This window comes from Astyanax mexicanus, chromosome 12 (genome assembly GCF_023375975.1).
Source record: "Astyanax mexicanus isolate ESR-SI-001 chromosome 12, AstMex3_surface, whole genome shotgun sequence".
NCBI classification, from domain to species: Eukaryota; Metazoa; Chordata; class Actinopteri; order Characiformes; family Acestrorhamphidae; genus Astyanax; species Astyanax mexicanus.
This window is the reverse complement of record NC_064419.1, coordinates 33,239,958-33,261,172: the sequence shown is the minus strand read 5'-3', so window position 1 is coordinate 33,261,172 and position 21,215 is coordinate 33,239,958. Positions and strand designations below refer to the sequence as shown.

The following is a 21,215-nucleotide window of genomic DNA, read 5'->3' as shown; positions in this document are numbered from 1 at the left end:
CAATTTACAAATATCTTTAGCAAAATTAAATAACTGTTTTAAGTCAAAAGTGTTCTCTTCTTGCTTAGAAAGATATTGTATATTGCACAATAACTCTAATGTAATTATTGTGACAGGCCTACGCCATATATAAAATGTACTAAATCAAAACCAGTTATTTATTTTATTATTATTTATTGATTTATTTTTTTTACATTTTCAGTTAAGGGCTTCCTTTGGGAAGTAAAACTATTTAGGTTTTTGCAAATATATTGTATGATTATGAAATGATTGAGATTTTGTGATTATTTGAGATGATTTTAAATTATTTGAGATTATTATGAAATTATCGTAATATGATTACTGAGTAACATTAATAAGGTGAACCAATTTTTATTGAAATAATTTAACAAAACTAATGCTATATGTATAATAATTGTTGTCTTTTGTAAAATCATTTTAATAAGCTCAAAAAGTAACCAGTGAGCACAATATACTTAAAACAAAATGCCCCGCGTTTCTGCATTAACCCCCAAAGCACCCTAACTATAAAGCTACAACGCAACCGCCAATTCACACTAGAGCAAACCCGAATTCCATTGGTTAAACTACTAACATAGCTTACTCTGATTGGTCAGCCATGTGAATGACTCACTCACAAGCAGAGAAGTGTGTAAGAACATATATTGGGACGCGCCCGTGTTATTTTGTCGACAGCTGTACGTTAGTAGGTTTTTTAAATACACCGTTTGGTCCACTTTATCATTTTTTTTCTCTCAAAGTAACTGGTATTTAATTTAGCTAAGCCTTGAAGGATCATCATGGAGGTCAAATCTTAACTAGTAGAGAAGTGTGTAAGGTTGAATTGGGACGCGCCCGATACGAGCCAGCTTCCGCTGCAGCCCCACTGCACTTCAGCTAACAACTCACATGGAGCTCACTGTTGTGTTATTGAGCTAGTGCTAGTGCTAGTGCTAGTGTTTAGCTGCTGGTTTTGAGTTTATTGCCTGGTTTCTCCTCCGGTTTGGCACAAAAGTACCTATATTAACATTAGCAATGAGTCAAGCGGATAGCAGCAGCGAAGAAGAAGACACTGCCAAGTTGAGAGAGGCTGTTTGGAGTGGAGGAACAGGAGCACACAGCACATGTATTAGAGGTAGATATGAAATATCTAGTCTATTATTGAGCATATGCATAGCTTAGCTTCCTATTTTGAATAAAAAGCTAACTATTCAAAATAACTGCTAATTACACTATTTAAGGTGGAGCTAAAAGTTATAGCTACATCTATACAGCTGCTGCAAAATACAGTACATACTCCTCTGGATTTAGCTAGTCTAAGTTACTAATCTACTGTTTCCATATATGCATTTTGATCTCAGATGGGGAGAGGAATGGCAAACAGAGTAACAGGTGAGGAATTTTAGGTCTAATAATTCACTTTGCCTTTAAATAAATTGATCTTTCATAATCAAACTCAATTTTGACAGGGTGGACCCGTCCAAGCATGAAGAGGATGGGAATGAGCTCCAGACCACACCAGAGTTTAGGTCTCACGTTGCCAAGAAGTTGGGGGCCATTCTGGACAGGTATCTGGCTTTTCTTTTCATATACAAAAAAATAGAGTAGCTGATAAATCATCTTTAGAATTATTGGTGCACATATCGAACTAGTAATTACATATATTTAAATATAAATCTTGACTGATCTTGAAATCTGATATCTGATGAAAAAAACACTTACCAAATCATATATACCTATACATAAGGTGTGTTTGTGTATTAAAGAAAACATATGTGTTTTATTTTTATTTGTGAAATTCAGTATGTTTTTAAGGGTCTTTTTTCCTTTAAAGTACCTACAACATTTATCAAAACAGGTATCTCCCCTTTATCAAATTTACTTGATTAACGGACCAATTGAAATTCTTTAAAATGGTCTGACATAAACTCTTTACATTGACTTCTATTGACCGTTAAGGTGTTATCTCACTCCTGTAAAGATGCTGTTTTGGAGATACCTGTTTTCATTGGACAGTAACGATATTCAGAACACAAGTTAATCAAATTTTTGTTTGAATAGGAGTGCTACACACTGTAATGTGTAGCAGAAGAAGAACATAAAAGGACAACATTTATTTACACATTACACATTAATTTTCAGTTTGTTTACAAGAAGTCAACATATTTTGACTGCATGTAGGACATTATGGGTTGCAGTCTGATCTTGATTTACTAGTTGAAACAAATTGCAGTACTTAGCTTTTTTGTTTTGTTCTTTTATCCCATTGTAACAAATTGAACTATGTGGTACAAACCATACTGTTATTAGTTTGGTTACTAGTTAGTTTGTTATTTGTATTATATATTTTTCTCTGTTTATCTTCTTTCTTGCAGTTGTATATTAGAAGTGTCTTCAGAACGTCCAGGTTCCAAACAAGAAATGTGTAAAAACAAAGAGGAGGAGGAGGAAGAAGAAGATAAAGGTAAGACCATAAACATCTCACTATTAGGTGGTGTTTAAGAATTCACTGAAGACCTCTCGAACAACCACATCAGCATTCTAGTTTTATATTTACATCAGTTTCTGACTAAAAGTGTAAGACCGAGCATCATTGTATACTGTGGCTTATATACACCAAGAATTTCATTAGTGGTCACTGGACGCTGCCCACAGGATGCTGTGTGCTGGATATTTCTAATTGGTAGACTATTTTTAGTCCAGCAGTGATACGGAGATGTTTAAAAACTCCAGCAGCACTGCTGTGTCTGATCCATTCTACCAACAAAACACACTCTGAACAAAAAGGCAGTTTTTATTAAGACTGCAAGATGTACATAAACCACAGCCTCCATTACATGTTTACTGAAAACTAGCTATTTGACTCTACTTATGTTTTCCTGACTTAAGGTTTTCGAGTTTTCTCTACATCTCTACCGGGAAAGTGGTGGAAAGAACCAACCCCCCCTCCTGCTCCCAAACGCCCACCAGCTCCCAGCTCCAGGTAACACTCTGACCAAAAAGTATTATCGCTATCACAGTAAATGTTAAAGACTATTGGTGCTTTCAGATGATCAACAAGTGTCTGATAGCAGCTATATACTGATACCACCACATTACGGATATAACTTAAGTAATCATAATATTTGATTATGGCATATCCTGAGATTTAGTGTATAAGGGCCCTATACTTGTATAATGCAATATAATTTGCAGTTATTGACACTGTGTCAAAAAGTTGAAAATAGTAGAAATGTAGATACAAGGTTTTTGCATGACAGTAATAATATGTAGTACTGGTTAATGTCATTTGTACCCTGCCTACTGGCATATGGTGAAATCATAAAAAACTTGGGCTTGATTTGAGAACAGACACAGATCACTGATAAAAATGTTAACTTTGATATCAATTTTGCTTTAACTGTTCTCAACTCCAAAATTGCAAAATTGTAGAAAAAAGTAATCTCTATATTTTTTTAAATATATAAGGGATTTTCAATCATCTTTGTTCACATTTTTAGATCTTATATAACAACAACTTGTATTTATTTTATTTTCAATGTTTTTTTATTATATATATATATATATATATATATATATATATATATATATATATATATATATATATATATATATATATATATATAATTTTTTTTTATTATTATTATTATTTTTTTTTTTTTTTGTAACAAATATTAGGCAGCCCCCTTCAGCTGTACATGCAGCTATTATGCTAAACACGGTGTAAACATAATCTCCTTGTATTTCAGTTTTGGGACAAGTGTAACATATGAAAATCACTGCTCTGTAAAATAGTGCTTTGCAGGTTTCTGACAAAAGCAATTGTCTAACTATTAAGATTTTTTCTGTCAGTTTCTATATAATATATACAACTAGTGTTTTGAGGGAACTTCTAGAGGATCTAACATCTGGTTTCAAATGAACTGCATTAGCATTTAACTGTTAAATTATGAAGAACTAGGTCAAGTAGGTGGGATTGTCCTGTTTATTTTTTTATCTACCTAGGCTTTGCTGCTTCTATGCATGTAAGTCTGCATGCAAATCTGATCTTTGTCTGATTCTCTCTCAGTGACAGTGACAGTGAAATGGAGCTAAGGTTGAGAGAAGCTGCCGTTTCTTTATCAGACCTCATCGGACCTCCATCCACAGAAAACACCAAAGAAAAAGAGAAGATTGTTAGCAAAGAGGAGGATGGCACAGAAAACACAGAACCAGAAAAGAAAAAGAAAAAGAAGAAAAAGAAGAAAGCTCCAACAGAGGGAACAGAGGAGGAGGATTCCTTAGTGAAGGTTAATGTGGACCTCACTCATAAACAAAGTAAACATGAACAGATTACAGAGGAACCAGTGACAAAGAAAAAAAAGAAGAAGAAGAAAAAGATCAAACTGGATGAGGGAGAGTGAAGGACTGGTGTTAGTCTTGTTTTGACCTGGAGTTTCATTGGAGTTCATGTTTTCTACAGTTCAGTCAGTTCTCTAGAGCTTAGTTAAGCTCCTGTTCCCATATTTTATTGTTATGTAAATAAACATATTTAAAAAAAATCCCACTTGTTATTGAATGCAAAACCACTATAAGCATTGAAGGTGATTTAAAACCATCACATTTATAACACAATCTGCATTTTATTTTATTTATTTCCATCATCGCAGATCAAACAGCACTTTATTAGAGATGAAGGCAGCAAGTAGCAGAATGTTCAAGTGTTCATTAATAAAGTAAGTTGGTTTTGAGTCAGTTTTTTTCTTTTCCAAGTTGTAAGATAGTTGTATAGTTCCATAATTGTTATTAAAAGCAGCTCAGGGCTCCACCTGTTTGCTGTGCAATATTGGCATGTTCCACTGTAGCTTTGACTGCTGTCACTGTGCGGTTGAGACCATCTGTGCAGGGATGTATGGGTCGATTTCTCCTGGTGGGGAAGCGAGGAGGTGAGAGGTGTGCGTTTCACTGGACTGAGATTGGGAGTACAGCTCCAAACTGCCTGACGACACTGAAAAAGAGCAAGAGAAAAAAAAATTATGCAGGAGTTAATGTTATCTGTTTAAACATGGCCCAAAAAGTAAGAAAATGGGTGTTTGGTAGAATATTTATTTCTTGTAACAATGCTTCTTGGCAATTAATCTTTTCAATGGGAAATTGTAAGGAACATGTATTTGTGGGATGAGCAGCAGAGCTGATTATGAGGGTTACGCCCATGAAAAATTTGCCAAATATTCTCTGCCATTGCTAAACAAGCTTATATTGCCGCTGCTATTGACACTTGTTTGAGCGTCTGGTACCCCCTGATTTGCAGCACCAGCGAGCATTAGGTCTGCTACATTGGTCAGTAGGTTTCTGCTTTAAAAATCTTCATGCCACACGCATGTAACAACGTCAATCCACAGTGTGACGTGTGCCAGGAATACATCATAGAAGGCATAACCACCCCCAGTGTACAGCGCAGATTGTGACCTGCTACATCTGGCTAGAATTGTGACTGACAGAAATCACAACCACATTCAATGCAAGAGGCCCCACATACAGTGGGTACAGAAACTACTCAGCACCATTTAAATGTTTCACTCTTTGTTTCTTTGCAGCCGTTTGCTTAAAATTTTAAAAAGTTTATTTTATTTCTTATTAATGTACACTCAGCTTTCCATCTTGACAGAAAAAAAACAAATGTAAAAATGTATAAATGCAATGTGTTAAAAAAGAAAATGGTCATAAGTATTCAGACCCTTTGCTGTGACACTCAAATTTAAATCCCATGCAGTCCATTTCTTCTGATCCTCCTTGAGATAGTTCTACTCCTTCATTGGAGTCAAGCTGTGTTTAATTAGGCTGATTGGACTTGATTAGGAAAGGCACACACCTGTCTATATAAGACCTTACAGCTCCCAATGCACATCAGAACAAATGAGAATCATAAGGTTGAAGGAACGCCTCAAGGAGCACAGAGACAAAATTGTGGCAAAAAACAAATCTGGCCAAAGTTACAAAAGAATTTCTGCAGCACTCAAAGTTTATAAGACCATATTGGCCCCCATAATCCTTAAATGGAAGAAATTTGGGTTTGGTTTCAACTCAATACTGAGCAAATGGTCCAAATACATATGACTGTGAAATTTCTTTTTTGATTTTAGCAAATGGATGCAATGAAACTTTCCGTACCCATTGTACATCACTTAGGTCAATGAAATATTCTTCAGCTTCCACAGGACATATCACACTACTTGTCCCATGTCCCATCACATTTGGCATGTCAGAGGCCCTTACCTGGTATAGGTGAGCTGGGCTGCAGGTGTAGAGACTCCTCTTGTATCGGCGTATCTGTCTGATCCTCAGGATCTGAACTGAGAATCTAAGGCACATATGGGAACAATGGAAAGATCATAAAATGTACAATTATATAATGTCTTTAAAATTGTCCTTAGCTTTAGTTTGTGGTTTTGAAGTCAAAAAAGTATGAGGACAACAATCATTGTTGAGCTGAGGTGTTGCCAAGTGGTTTTAAAAATGGCACTGTTATATGTTTGGCATCTTTGCCACAAGTGAAATGTGAATTGTGTGGCCTGCTAGAGCTGCACCAGCCAAGTGTAAGTGCTATTGCTTGGAAGGGAAAGCATATAAATGTAATCTTGTAATATTAGTATGGTATTGTACAGAAAAGAGAACAGACTGGAAAGATTATTCCACTGATTCAGATTCAAATCATTCATTTGTAGCATGAAAAACCCACCTGTCGGACTGTTGTCAGACTAGTGAGGGTCCCTAAGCTGTTGCTGTCGGCAATGACCATAGCCTGGGACAGGAGACTGGAGGATGGGTACGAGGTCAAATCTGTCTTACTGTACACTGAGACAGACACACACACACAGTCCAACGTTAATCAGTGTTTTTCTTTTTATTTATATATTCATTTTTTTATATATGAAAATATTTTAGCATTAGTTAATAATAAGCTAAAAAGCATGTTTTTATTCTGTAATAAAGGAGGCTGGGTCAACCGCACTTACTGTGGCAGGGCAGTTGCGTCATGGTGGCCATGAAGGGGCTCGGCCCGAGGTGGCCCTGCAGTGACTGTGCGATTGGCTGTTGTGGGGCGTGCAGCTGCTGCTGGAAAGAGATTGGCTGAAGTGTGGTGAACCCGCCCCCTACATTATTGATTACAGGAACCGTCTGCGGCTGAGTGGACGTCAGTCCTGTGGACCAAAACATATGCACACATTAGCTGCAATAAAAAAAGATAAAAAATTCTGATTTCAAATTAGATTTATTAACAACATTTACGAACTTTCAGCTGTTTGCAATTAAAAATAAACAATAAAACAAGTTAATTTTATTGTGTATATTAAAGCACTACAGTTCACTAATGTTCTTGGGATTTTGTGGTGCAACCGCCTCCTTCAAATAGGACTACAGAATCTTCCAGGACATCTTTTGAAACCAAGCCTTGGTAGACTTTGAGGTATGCTTCGGATAACTGTCCTGTTGAAAGGTCCAATGATGCCCAAGCTTTAGCTTCCTCACAGAAAGCATGAAGAAGATTTCCCCTCCGGAATCTAGTGGTAGCCAGTGGTGATAGATTCTTCTTTTTTGGCACACTCAGGTAGTGTAGCCGATGTTCCTGATCCTTTTTACTTGTGATATATGCTGCTAATACTTCTAGGGAAATTATGTGCCTTTGTTTGCGCAAGGCAATGCTCTCTTTTCTGACCTTTTTTTGACAACTCTCTTCATCTGGCTATTTTTCAAATGTACAGTCAAAAGGTACAGTCAACAAACCCCCAGCCAGCCCAGGTATTTTATATGTTTTATCTGCAGCTATTGAAGCTTTTGATTTGCCATCAGATTTTATGAGGAATTCTATTCAGGACTCAATAATTCTAGGAGTACAGCTAAAAGTGGCATTTTGTGTTAAATTTGGAGAAACTACTTATTATATTGGCTGTGTTAAGCTGTTTAAATTGCTCCTGTTTGGTTGGTTTATTCTAAAAGGGCTGAAGGTACATTTTGACAATATGTTAATACTGTTAACTGTTGACATACAGATATACAGAACTACTACACGATTATTCCATTATTATGTGTGCACAGCTTACTTTGTGTGTCTGTGTTACCTATAAGCAGTGAGGAGTCTCCCAGGCTCATGACACTGGGTAAAGAGGCCATAATAAGACCCTGTGGAGAACCAGTGCCATGCAAAGACGTGAGGGTACTAACAGGTGGCAGAGAGCCGCCCACTGACACCTGAGAAAGAGAGAGAGAGAGGGAGGAAAACAGAGAGGTCAGTCCTACACTTCTCATTTTGGACTAATCCAATTCTAAAGTAAACTGGTTTACAGTACAGTAAAAGTGATGCAGTGAAGCTTACTGGTTTCTGGTGCTGTATGTCCAGCAGTGTGTGGCTGGGCTCCAGCTGGACTGGACTGGCCACCAGGTGTCCCCCTGCAGTCCGGTCCACACTGCTGCTCCTTGTTGACCCCAAACTCTCACACACAGCAGACTGGGGGAACTTCAGAACTGAGGGAGAGAAAGAGATAGAGAGAGAGAATGGGAGAGGTGATCAAACTTATTTTGTTATCAACAATATTTATTCACAAATATGCTTATTAATATTATTAGTATTGTTGCTGCTGTTGTTGTTTTTACCGTGTGTGGGGCTCGATGGGAGTGTGTGTGCAGTGCTGGATGCTGATTGGCTGCTATACAGTGTGTCCAATGCCAGTTTGTGTCGGAAAGCCTCTTCTTTGCGTCGGTTTGCAAACCAGTTATACACTCTGACCTCAGTGACCAAATTAGAGCCCAATCCTGCAAGCTGGGATGGAGACACACCCCTCTGCAGACACTCTGCCCTGATACACACAGGCACACAAAATTATGGAATTACATATTTCCAGATGAATTAGTTGAAAAGTGCATAGTAATACTGTTTTTTTTTTTGCATTGTATAGAAAAGGTTTGTCAGTGCAGCTTAATTGCTTCCCACTTCCAGACAGTTGCTATGCAGCTAGTGGTTGCTGTGGTACCCTAAGTCGTTGTAAGAGGGCACACATTTTTGTACATCACAAAGCTTTATACAAACTGTGACAAACCTGTTACACTCCTCCACCAGTCCCTCTCTCTCCTCCTTGCTGGGGTTCTTTTGTCTCTCATAGGCCTGGAAAAGGATCTGCTGGGATGCAGGACCCCATTTAAACCGGTTTCTCCGTCCCTTCCTGCCCTCGTCTCCAGCCTCATCTCCTGATACCATACCCCGGCTGGCATTTGTAAACTCTGTCCAGCAAAGGAGAGGTCAGTCAGTCTGACTAAACCAACAGATGGCCAGTACACTGCAAACTATTCAGCCTTTAGTAACTGTAGTATATTTAATTGTGAGATTATGTAAGTTCTATTTTGTTGTTTAAACCACTAAAAGTCTTTAATATATAATAATATACTGATATAATATGATATAATTTAATATAACATATGTAACAGTTACTCACGCCTGCTGATCTCGTCCTGTTTTTTGACGTACCAGCTGTAGAGGGCAGAACGCTTCTGGTTCTTCATAGGTGTGCCTTTATTCAGGTGTTGGGACAGGTGAGATTGGTTCAGGCCTGTGGACTCAACCACCTCTCTCTGAGGGAGGTTATGCTGCTGCATGTAACACTTAATCATCTTAGCTACACGCCAGGGATCCTCTCTAACACACACACACACACACACACACATTTTAATTTTTCAGCTCCTCTAAAACAAATCTGCATAAGCTAATGTATGCTCTGTTGCTACACCACTGTGATACTCACATACAGTACATTGCTAATGTTAATTAATCTATTACTAATGTTTATTAGCCTACAATGCTAATATTTGTCATTGTACATTGCTAATGTTTACTAATGCTTATGTTTATAGCCTACTTTGCCTATTAGTCTACTTTGTTAATATTTATTAGAACACATTGCTTAAGTTTATTAGAATACACTTCTAATAGTTATTAGCCTACACTGTTAATGTGTATTAGTGTATATTGCTAATGTTTATTAGAATACACTTCTAATAGTTATTAGCCTACACTGTTAATGTGTATTAGTGTATATTGCTAATGTTTATTAGAATACACTTCTAATAGTTATTAGCCTACACTGTTAATGTGTATTAGTGTATATTGCTAATGTTTATTAGAATACACTTCTAATAGTTATTAGCCTACACTGTTAATGTGTATTAGTGTATATTGCTAATGTTTATCAGTGTATATTGCTAATGTTTACTAGTCTGTTGCTAATGATAATTAGTGTATATTGCTAATATTTATTAGGCTGTTGATAATGATTATTAGTGTATATTGAAAATGTTTATTAGCTGATGTTTTTTACCCTACATTGCTTATGGTCATAAGCCTATTATCACTACAATTAAATTTTACTTCAAAATGTTTACCGACGTTTAACATTCTTCCTGATGGAAAATCTTTAAAACTCAAGACTAGCTGGTAGCTAGTTTAAGGTGGTTTAAGCTGGTCTTTGATGGTTAAGGTGGTAACCAAACTGGTCAACCATGTTTTGTATTTTTTTGACCAGAAAAGAGTACTTTGCTTTTTGCTCAAAAATAATTGTAGAGCAACAGCTTGGATCTAACTAAACACAAATTCAAGTCCCTGATTTTTGGACTTTAGGTGCTAGTGTGGCTACAGCACTATTGATAACAGTATATCATCAATCGGGGTTGGAAAACGAACATTAGTGAGAAGAGAGGGCAATGAGAGAGAGAGAGAGAGAGAGAGAGATGTTGACACTGTAAGATAAGGCCGTGGACAAGGGGTCAGAGTCCACTGAAACAGACTGTCAATAAAAGCTGTGCAAACGTACTCACAAATACACGTACACACACACACAAATACACGTACGCACACATGCAAACATATGTACAACTTTCAAAAGAAAAAGTGTATTTGATGCCTTTTATCTTAAAAGCTTGTGTTCCTCAACTTCCCATCACAAATCTGCGTCCAAAAGCCAGGCCGTGAGACCCCAACAACCCACGGCCCAGCGGCACTGCTATCTTTACTGTCGGCTCGGCGAAATGTACACACAGCCTCACTGTGCCACTCTGTTAATTTTAACCAGTCCATGTAGCTCATTTATTAAAGAGGTAGAAAAGGCCTGAGAATAATGAATAGGGTGGGTAATTAGTAACCAGAAAAGGTGGAACCTCTCTCCTTTATATTCATCCCATCAGCTGGAGAAAGAGCAGAGAAGGAGAGCTGGGATGACGAGACAGGGAGACATGGTGAGGATGGAGAGAAAGCTAAGGAGCTGGACTTTAAGGAGGAAACTAAGCGGTAGGAGGAAAAACTAAACACTAAATGAAGCTTACGTTTGTGGGACTGTTACGGACTCCCACACTGACTGGAGTGAGTGGAGTGTATTTAGGTAGATATTTAATATTACATGTGCTATATACATGTACCTATATACACTCCACACACTCCAGTGTGTAAGTTTGGGAGTATGTAATACAGTGCATATGTAATATTTGGCATGTACGATGTATTTAAAATGTATGTACAGTGTATACCGGGTATATATGGGGTGTATATCAAGTGTATACTGAGTATATTTACTGTATGAAGTATCTGTAGGGTATATTCTGTGTGTTTATGGAGCGTAATTAAATATATTTTTAGTGTATGTATATTTTATATGGAGTGTATATTGAGTATGTACGTAGTGCATGTATGTACGGAATTATGTATATAAAGTATACATAGGCTTTAAAGAGAGTGTAGGCAAATATATGTAGTGTATATATACATTATATATGTGATTATACACTCAATTTATAATGTGTACATAGGAAGTGCATATAGCATAGATAAAGCAGCATTGCAGAACACACGTACATGGGAGATATATATATATATATATATATATATATATATATATATATATATATATATACATGTATGGAGAGTATGTAAATATTATGCCTTTTCTTTAAATATTAAGTATAACAGATATATCATATTAATTGTTATATATGCATTTAAACATTTAAAGTGTATTTGTAGTATATATAGGGTGAAAATGAAATATGGAATATATGCATATGGCATGTATATGGAGTATATAACGACTGTATATGTGTAATATATAAAGTATATTTAAAGGTATGTATATGGACTGATAAATGCTTACTGCAGCAGCTGGTCAACTTCTGCTCTCTGCCTGGCGGCCTCCTGCGGTGGCAGCTTCTCCAGTTCCCTGAAGATCGGTGGAGGATACTCCATCTCACCTTCCTCTGAACTCTCTCCATCCGCACGATCATTTCGGTCACTTCGGTCAAGCCCGGCTCGCTCTCTCTCCCTTTCCAGCTCTCCCATGGCCTGCACCAGCACCTCTCTGGTCAGTCCGGAGCCTAACAGTGACCACAGCAACTGCTCCTGCAAGGCCGAGAGCCTGCGCACACTTCCTGTTGATGTTTGCTCTTCTCCTCCGTCCATTGCTCTTTCTCCAGGATCCATTGTCTTTCAGCTGGATGGTGTGTCTCAAGAGCTGACCACTGCCATATATTTACTTGTACACTGTGGAGAGATACACACACAGACAGACACACACTCTATACACACATGGTCTGTACAAACAAGTCATGAGGGCACTGCTGGGTTCTCAGGTCATTTTACAAACATAAATAACTCACAAACACACTGCTGGTCACTGGTCACCACTGTATGTGGTGGTAAATGAAGCATTGTAATATATGTACACATTATTAATAATAAGGTACACACAGAAAAGGCTAAACAAACTGCTCTCACACAATTATACTCACCTGAGAGTCTCTCCCAGCTCCACAGGTCAGCAGTCGTCCCGCTGTCTGGTCAGTCTGTCCAAATCGTCCAAATGTTTGTTGTCCACTTGCACTCGGCCTTCTCGTCTCTGTCCGCAAACCTGCTGCTGTTTTTGCTTTCAAAGGTGCTTTTTTCTTGCTGCTTCCCACTTCTCCCCCCTCCTCCCTCGTCCTCTCTCTCGCTCTCTCATTCTCTCCCTCTTTCTCTCTCTCTCAGTCTCTCTCTCTCAGACTGAACTTTGGCCCCAACTCCCTCCTTTCCCAGTTCAGTTCAGAGTGCAGAGTCTAACCGTGACCCTTCAGAGCAGGGAAAACACACACGCAAAACACACTCATATTCATCTGCAGCTCCACCTGGATTGAAAACACTGTAGTGCTGAACTTGGCCATGTAGAGTAAATTCAGAGTCAGAAGGCTCCAACAGAGAACAAACAGTGTACAAACATGCACACACACCACAAAACGACAAAAGACTGTTGATAAGAAAGAATATAGGTGCTAATAAACAATATAATCCCTGTTAAATATCCAGCACAAGACCAGCTGGTATTCTTTTTTTCTATTTTTTTTTTCTGATTTTACTATTGTTGATATGTGGACAGCCATCTTGAAATTCTACAGGAATTCTGACCTGTAGGAGCATTCCTACTCAGAACTATTACTAAATTCTGACTTCCCAGTTCAAATGGAACCTGTTCTGCATTTTTTTTTATGTTATTTTAGTATTTAATTGTTTAAATTATTTTGGCAAGATTTGTCTGTAGAATTCCTTTACCACAAGGCTAAATTTAATATACTTATCCTACTGTAAGACTAAATGTGGTATACATCTCCAACTGTGAATCCATTTGAACGGCAAAATAGACATTTAACAGTTCCGAGTAGAAAATATGAACTGGAATGCTCCTACAGGTGTGAATTCCGAAAATCATGAAAGCCTCACCACCATATTACCAGTAGTAATTGGTATTAACAATACCAGACCAGGGTAACCTCCCTGAAATCAACTTTTGCAACTTGGGATGTCTGACAATACCATTTATTAGTGCTTATATTTAATTGTGTTTCATTAAACCAATCATACACAAATGGGTGTCCAACAAGGTTAATTTAGCATACTTCTCCTAATAAGAGGCTAATGCTCATTCCATTTACCTCGTTTGTAGGATGTTAGTGACGGTGTTTGTTGTTGTTTTAATTACAGTTTTTCCCTGTTCGCGTGAGTTCGCGTCACGTGGGACGTTTTTTTTTGCTGCGGTACCGCAGGCTGTGCGGTCAGAGTTGAACCAGAGTTGAACGTGGTCTGTGGTGAGCGGTAGCGCGACAGAGGACTGGTTATAAGCGTGGAAACGCAACACTTTCCACACTGCTCCGCTCTGCAGGGTTGCCAGGTCCAACAAAAATATCCAGCCCAAAGTCAGTCTAAAACCCACCCAAGCTTAAACTAACCCAAAATATAAGTCTGTCACACGTTTCAAGCAAATGGCAAAACGATTGAATGTATGACTTAGTATTTTGTTTATAAGGAATTTATCAGTATTGCTATTTATCTTAAAGTCATTAATAATATTGTAACATTAGTGTTTTATTAGTGCTCTTCTAACAGTTTTATATCCCAGTTAAGAACATTTATTAGTAACATTAGCAAGAAAAGTAGAACTCACTTTTTCTTACTAATTTCTGTTCTTGCCCTGAACTCTTTTCTCTCCTCTTTAACATTTTTTTCATTGCTTGGTGATTTCTGGTTACATTGTGATTTCTCTCTCTTTCTTTCTCTAAACTTGTTTTGTACACACTTGCCCGTCGTGTTGAGTAACATCCAAGGCAACACACACTTTTTGTTTTTTGGTAGCAGCTGTAATTTTTTAAACTAGCCCAAAAAAACGCACCCCACCATTCCTGAATTTTCACCGGTGACTGGATTTTTAAACGAGCCCAATTTGGCGGGAAAACCACGAACCTAACAACTCTGCAGTAATTAATACATAAGTTTAGAAAATATTCTGTGACAAAGGCATCTGTTTTTTAATGCTATTTTTATTTTATAAAAAAAGCTATGGCATGATAATCACAAAATAGAAAAGTAACAAATCAAACTGTTCTTTAAAAAAGTTGCACAAGTTGCGAATGCATAGCATAATTGAAGTTTTTTTGTGTTTTTTGGACATAGTTATATGCTAAATATTAAAATGTTTGTTGGTTAAGAAAGTATTTTATATTCTTAAACCATGTTAACTTAGATTAGATTAGAGGAAAGTCATTTAGACATCATTTTGGTAGCCTAATTTACAGATGTTTAGGCCTGTGGATCATTTCCCGCATTATTCTTGTTTAAATTTTTCGTAGATTTGTTCCTAATTAACATTTTTCTTAAATAATAGGTCTTTGCTTCTTTAGTGTTGGAATAATAACATCATTCTGAACAGATTTTGCGCATTTAAACAGCCCGAAAAATCTTTCTGGGTAGGTAATCCTACACTATGTTGCCAAAAGTGTCTACTCACCTGCATTGCATTTAGTAATGTGAGGCTTGCATGGAGCTGTCCAGCCATGGAAACCCATTCCATGAAGCTCGCTATACTGTTTTTAAGCTAAGTTTGGAGGTCTGTAGTGTTTGACCCTGCAAAAAGTTGGTAACCTCTACGCACACTATGTGCTTCAGCTGACCCCACTCTGTAATTTTACAGTGACAGAATGAGATTATTTCTTTCCAAGTCACTTCCACTTTGTTATAAAATCACTGACAGTTGACTGTGGACTTTTTATTAGTGAGGAGATTTCATGACTACACTCGTTACACAGGAAGCATCCTATTACTGTACCACGCTGAAGTTCCTTAGAGCGACCAATTCTTTCACTAATGTAGAAGCAGTCTGCATGCCTCAGTGCTTGGTTTTAAACACTTGTGGCCATGGAAGTGATTAAAACCTGAGGTCACTGATTTGGATGGGTGAGTGCATACGTTTGGCAATATAGTATATTTGTCGAAACCCTAGGAAATTCTGAAACCTGAGCTCAAATGGAGCACAGCATTACCACAAGGCAAAATGTAGCTAACTGTAGCACTCTTCGTACTACAAGGCTAATTTTAGCATACTTTTCATATTACAAGGCTAACTTTAGCGTTCTTCAACTGAACTGATTACTTTATTTTCTGGTAGCTAGCATACTTCCTCCTACTGTATGGCTAACCTTAGCATACTTTTTCTACTGTACAGTTAACATTAGAATACTTTGTACAATATGTGTAACTTTATTATACTTTTTCCATGGTAAGATTAAATTTAGCATACTTGTCTTTTCCTCCCTGCACACATTATGTATTCCAAACAATTTTAAAGGGATTTTGTGCATTTTTATATATTGCTAAATTTTGCATACTTTTGTACTCCAGGGGAAATTTTGAGTATTCTCTGTACTGCAAACATAAATGTGACACTGAATATACTACATACCGCCTGAATTAATTGTGTTATAGTGCACATAAGTCTGTAATTATTGCCAAAGAAAATTAAATCAACTGAATTAAAACGAACAATTACAATCAAAACCATCAAAATTTGTAATTTTCTTTGTTTGTTTAAAATTCAACCAAAGTAAAACTTTTTGCATATAGATTTTTAATGCTAAAGTACCACAAATGCAATAAAAGGCAGTAAATCAAACAGCAGAAGTTTGAAAAAGGAAAAGTGAAGTTTATATATAACTATGTCTTTTACATACACTATTTACATTTTTTTCCACAAAACAACACCCATATAAATTAAATAAATTCAAATCACTTGCTGAAGTGCACAGTATTGTAAAGCTCAGAGCATTCAGAGCATTAGTGAACAATATACAACAGATCATCTATTGTTATTCAACAGTAGGAGCCATTAGCATTTGCATCTCTCTCCAATGAGGCTAATCCAGAGCACATTGGGTGTTGGGGGTGCTGCTATCGGTACGAGAGTGTGATGAATGGTGTGTGTAGCAGTCGGACCCTGTGGTTTTGGCATGGCTGTGTGTTCGTCTCTGTCGTGCTGCAGTGCAGAGCCAGACCCAGCTCTGCAGCAGACTGCAGCGAGCGCTCTAACCATCCATCTCCATGTCCTTCGCCTAGCACAGCTAAGATTGGGTCATGGAAGCCTTTATCTCTGGAGTCCGAAGCCCAGGGCCTGCTTAAACCACCCACTCTTCGAATGTCTAGAAGGCTAGGGCCACCTCGGCCACTACCAAGGGCCCGCTGAAGAGCCTGAAAGAGGAAAGTCAGGTCCACCCTTAACTCGGAAACACCGTCTTTAGACCAAGCAGCATATCTGAAAAAAGAGAGCAAGGAGATGGAGAGGATTATTGGTGGGTTATGATTCAAGTCTATAATACACATCTGTAGAGTTCAAGAGTTTAAGCATGTTTTTTAAATGTTGTCATAAGCTTCTGAAACTGTAAATAAAGACTAGATTTAATAAATGTGGAGCATTCTTTTAAGATACTGATTATCTTGTTTGTGAGGCAACAACAAATTTATTTAAACAAAATATGGTATCAAAAGGTAATATTTGGTGTGAAAATCTAATGTAAACCATTCATTTCTTACCCAAACATTAAGATCAGAATTTAGGCTTTAAGCTACTGCTACTGGTTTTAGCTATGCTAACGCACTATGTTATGGATAACAGTGTGTCACAAACCAAATTAGCACATCTATTGGGGATTACCAAACATCTCTATGGAGCTTTGTGGCGAGTGTGTGATGATTTGGTCCTTCATTTAGCACTCACTGTGCTAGCTAATTGTAAGCTGTTATAAATAGTTAGTCAGATACAGCTTTAGTGTAAAATGAAGGAAGCACCAAGAACATCCAAACACAAATTTCACTTAGTACCACATCTCACCGTGTAGGTAGCTGACGTTTCTCCAGTGAAGGCAGCAGTGGCTGGATGTTGAGATGTTGTGGGTTTGAAACTTGGAGATGAATCTCTGCTCTTACCACCGGGGCTGACAGAACATCCTCGCTGAGCCGGAACTCGATGCTCGAACCTTCCAGACAAAAACAGAGAAAAAAAAAGAGCCATAAATTAATAAATGAATTTACAGTTATGATTGTAACTTGATTGCAGCTGAGCAGCCAGTCTGGGCCTAATGGACCCACATCCAGTCTTAGAACCCAAAGCAGAGAACATTTCAATAAGATGCTTATTATAAGGAATCATGATAAAGCTTAAAAACCTCCACATAATAAAATTACAGCAAAACAGAGCGCATACTTGTACTTGATACTACATCCTTACTCTGACACCCCCTTGTTCTATGCTGGGGGTGTTTCACAAAGCCGGATTAACTGAATTAGCAGACAAAAGTCAACATGAATAGATTTAAAAACAAAAAGGTTTTAATCCTTTACACCAGATCCACATTTTAATTTCTATAAAACACATTCAGTTATTATTGCTATATATTAATAACTGAATAACTAATTTGGAACAAGACAGTAAAATATTTAAATCTTATCCTTTATAGATAAGATAATATTTATAGATTTCGTATACTTCTCGAGTGATTGCTTATATCACTGATGCTTATTTTCTTTTTAGTCTGCTACCAACAAATATTTTATGTTTGTTGAATTGAGATTGATTAATGTGCTATTTTCATGTAAATTGCAATTACTTTGACACCAATAAAACATTACATTAAAAAAGAATGCAGTGGGATGAATTAGCATTAGCATAGTATTTTCTACAACACAGTATTTATAGTACATTCAGACAAATGCTGAAGTTTACTACAGAAAAAAAACATAAGTGTACGTACAGCTCCGGAAAAAAATAAAAGACCACTTACAAATGAGGAGTTTGATTTTAACAAATTGAAAACCTCTGAAATATAATCAAGAGGAAGATGGATGATCACAAGCCATCAAACCAAGCTGAACTGCTTGGATTTTTATAACAGGAGTGGTGTGAAGTTATCCAAAAGCAGTGTGTAAGACATGCCAAGATGCAAAAAAAACTGTGATTAAAATCCAGGGTTATTCCACCAAATATTTATTTCTGAACTCTTAAAATTGTATAAATATGAACTTGTTTTCTTTGCATTATTTGAGGTCTAAAAGCTCTGCATCTTTTTTGTTTTTTCAGCCATTTCTCATTTTCTGCAAATAAATGCTCTAAATTACAATATTTTTATTTGGAGTTTGGGAGAAATTGTGTCCGTGGTTTATAGAACAAAACAACAATGTACATTTACTAAAATAAATACGTTACCTATAAACTGCAAAGTCAAGAGAAACTGATTCCGAAACTGGAGTGGTCTCTTAAACTTTTCCAGAGCTGTTTTATATAGATGTCTACACTCTAAAAATTATATATATATATATATATATATATATATATATTGAATAAACAAAACAGAATGTAAGTAAATTCACAACTCCCACCAACTCTACCGTTCCACCTTAACTGGCGCGGCAGCTCCATTCATTTACGCAGTCAGGGTTGTCCAGGCGCCAGCACGTTACAGCTGCGCCATTTAAGGTGGACCGAAGAATTACTTAGAGGAATTGGGGGTCACCTTTAACGCCCTCAGAGTGTCCTGACCGCGGGTCTCTTACCTCCAGCCTCTCTGCCCTGTAAGCCCTTCACTCCTCCGCAGTGGAAGCCCATCTGACAGCAGTGGTAAACTCGCCGGACGAAGCGGAAGAGAGACTGCTCTGGGAAAACGGCCCTCTTTGGTCCATCTTCGCCCATGTTTAACACCTTCAGCCTGTAGATGTGACCCCAGTGACCCCCCTGAAGCCTGGCTTCAGTCCAGGGCATTGCTAGGGTGGTGCACATCTTCTCGGCCTCCTCTTGGGACGGGCTCTGGGCTGTCCGAGCGAACAGGGAGCCTCCTCGCGCCCCCGGCAGCATGCTTAGGCAGGCGAGGATCTGCAGAAGACTGTATGGAAGAAGCATGGTTAATAAATTCCTCATAAAAAAAGTCCAGGAGCTGTGGGTGCAGACCGGCTGCTGGAGCTTCTTCTAACAGTAGTCCTCTCTGGTCATGCAGCACATTTCAGCTGATCTTTATGGCTCTCCTCCCCCAGGGCCATTCACACCCCCCGGGCACATAATGCGGCCTGTTCCTACGTGCCCCCCCTAATGACCCTAATTACAGTGCCTGTGGACCATCGCTAAGAATGCACTCATTTGCAAAAGAAACGCCACCAGCTGAGAGAGTGTTAAACTTTCTTTTTCGCCACCAGAACACAATGGCTCTGAGAAAATGGAGCAGATGGACAAGTGGAAGAAAGGACCTGACGTCATTCATCAAGGGAATCACATTGTCTGAAGTAAATTAAATTATTTAAACGTTATAATAGAAAAGAGATTCATCAACTGCTTAATACTTTTAAAACACCGTTTTTGGCGACATCTAGTGGCCAAATGCGCAATGTACACTTAATAATCTAACGGTGTGAAATTTATTTTGGGAAATGTGTTCATTTCATTGATATTTTAGTGTTAATCGATTAAAAAAACAGTAAAATTCTCTGTTTAATCCAGAATAATCGCACTCTTTCTTAAGACTAAGTTTTTGATAATGGGTATTTAAATGTGAATTTAAAAAATGCTAAAATATTCTGTATTTGGATTCCTATTATTGGTGCCAATCCCTTAACAAACAATTGAAGTAATCACTATAATATTCTGTGACTAAATAAAATCATAATTACATTTTTTGGTACTTAACTCATGATGGTGTAGTGTGATTTGACACTCACTTGATCCCTTTTTTGCTGTATTATAACATCTCAGGATAGTTTTGAATGTTTTTTTTTTTAAACTAGAATATCGTAAAGTGCTGAGTTACTGAGTTAAACCGGGAGTTTTATTAAAGAAAATAAATGCTAGTGTAGCTCCATATTTCACATTCAACAGCTTGAAAAGAGGAAACGTGCCATCAGCTGTGTGTGGGTGTATGTGTGTGTGTGCGTGTGCATGACCACGGGAGTGTAAGTGTGAGAGAGGAAGAGAGCAATAACTTTTAAAATGTAATCTACCTTCTGAACTCAATAGTAAACACTACTACTACTACTACTACTACTACCATTAAAACAACAACGATAATCTCATTAGTGTAAATATGTATAAATGTGTGTCTAGTAATGGTTAAAGGTGGTATTTAAAAGTAAATTGCACAGACATAACCCCTTTTAAATGGTTAGTAATGAGATATTAAAACTATTTCAAACAGACAAACAAAAAACAGTGTATATGTAATCTTTGGAAAATATAACTATGTTAAACATAGTTAAGATGCCAGCTTGATTACAAGCAATATTGAGTTGTTGTTTTTTTTTTGCCACGCCAGCACAATGGCACTGGGGAAATTGAGCAGATGGACAACTGGAAGAAAATACCTTACGTTAT

The 21,215-nt window shown here is 37.5% G+C and overlaps 3 protein-coding genes across 3 annotated transcripts; 1 reads left to right on the top strand and 2 right to left on the bottom strand.

Annotated features, from left to right (window-relative positions):
- The first annotated feature begins 708 nt into the window (after positions 1 to 708).
- On the top strand, positions 709 to 4,730 carry c12h12orf43 (chromosome 12 C12orf43 homolog). Its single transcript, XM_007247133.4, has 6 exons — positions 709 to 1,135; positions 1,362 to 1,392; positions 1,470 to 1,568; positions 2,376 to 2,464; positions 2,890 to 2,983; positions 4,070 to 4,730. The coding sequence occupies exons 1-6, from the start codon at positions 1,036 to 1,038 to the stop codon at positions 4,401 to 4,403; spliced, it is 747 nt and encodes a 248-aa protein (XP_007247195.2). The 5' UTR covers positions 709 to 1,035; the 3' UTR covers positions 4,404 to 4,730.
- Positions 4,603 to 13,317, bottom strand: hnf1a (HNF1 homeobox a). The gene is made up of 11 exons (XM_007247135.4): positions 12,802 to 13,317; positions 12,168 to 12,553; positions 9,468 to 9,667; positions 9,075 to 9,255; positions 8,632 to 8,834; positions 8,354 to 8,502; positions 8,100 to 8,229; positions 6,996 to 7,181; positions 6,719 to 6,834; positions 6,256 to 6,340; positions 4,603 to 4,987 (listed from the first exon to the last, which is right to left on the bottom strand). The coding sequence occupies exons 2-11, from the start codon at positions 12,491 to 12,493 to the stop codon at positions 4,857 to 4,859; spliced, it is 1,707 nt and encodes a 568-aa protein (XP_007247197.3). The 5' UTR covers positions 12,494 to 12,553; positions 12,802 to 13,317; the 3' UTR covers positions 4,603 to 4,856.
- Positions 13,318 to 16,364: 3,047 nt separating this feature from the next.
- si:ch211-170d8.2 (uncharacterized protein LOC571755 homolog) lies at positions 16,365 to 20,917 on the bottom strand. Its single transcript, XM_007247132.3, has 3 exons — positions 19,415 to 20,917; positions 17,697 to 17,841; positions 16,365 to 17,120 (listed from the first exon to the last, which is right to left on the bottom strand). Exons 1-3 carry the CDS (start codon positions 19,773 to 19,775, stop codon positions 16,760 to 16,762), a joined length of 867 nt encoding a protein of 288 aa, XP_007247194.3. The 5' UTR covers positions 19,776 to 20,917; the 3' UTR covers positions 16,365 to 16,759.
- Between the last annotated feature and the right edge of the window lie 298 nt (positions 20,918 to 21,215).

What these genes read in the sequence shown, in the direction of transcription:
- c12h12orf43 (XM_007247133.4), top strand. Translation starts at nt 1,036, where the DNA reads ATGAGTCAAGCGGATAGCAGCAGCGAAGAAGAAGACACTGCCAAGTTG. An exon ending in GGAGGAAGAAGAAGATAAAG is followed by an intron (nt 2,465 to 2,889) that starts GTAAGACCATAA and finishes TCCTGACTTAAG; the next exon opens with GTTTTCGAGTTTTCTCTACA. An exon ending in CCACCAGCTCCCAGCTCCAG is followed by an intron (nt 2,984 to 4,069) that starts GTAACACTCTGA and finishes ATTCTCTCTCAG; the next exon opens with TGACAGTGACAGTGAAATGG.
- hnf1a (XM_007247135.4), bottom strand. Translation starts at nt 12,493, where the DNA reads ATGGATCCTGGAGAAAGAGCAATGGACGGAGGAGAAGAGCAAACATCA. An exon ending in GACGCAACTGCCCTGCCACA is followed by an intron (nt 6,835 to 6,995) that starts GTAAGTGCGGTT and finishes TGTCTGTCTCAG; the next exon opens with TGTACAGTAAGACAGATTTG. An exon ending in GCCCAGCTCACCTATACCAG is followed by an intron (nt 4,988 to 6,255) that starts GTAAGGGCCTCT and finishes GCTCTTTTTCAG; the next exon opens with TGTCGTCAGGCAGTTTGGAG.
- si:ch211-170d8.2 (XM_007247132.3), bottom strand. Translation starts at nt 19,775, where the DNA reads ATGAGGAATTTATTAACCATGCTTCTTCCATACAGTCTTCTGCAGATC. An exon ending in ACAGGGCAGAGAGGCTGGAG is followed by an intron (nt 17,842 to 19,414) that starts GTAAGAGACCCG and finishes TTTGTCTGGAAG; the next exon opens with GTTCGAGCATCGAGTTCCGG. An exon ending in AAACGTCAGCTACCTACACG is followed by an intron (nt 17,121 to 17,696) that starts GTGAGATGTGGT and finishes CTCTTTTTTCAG; the next exon opens with ATATGCTGCTTGGTCTAAAG.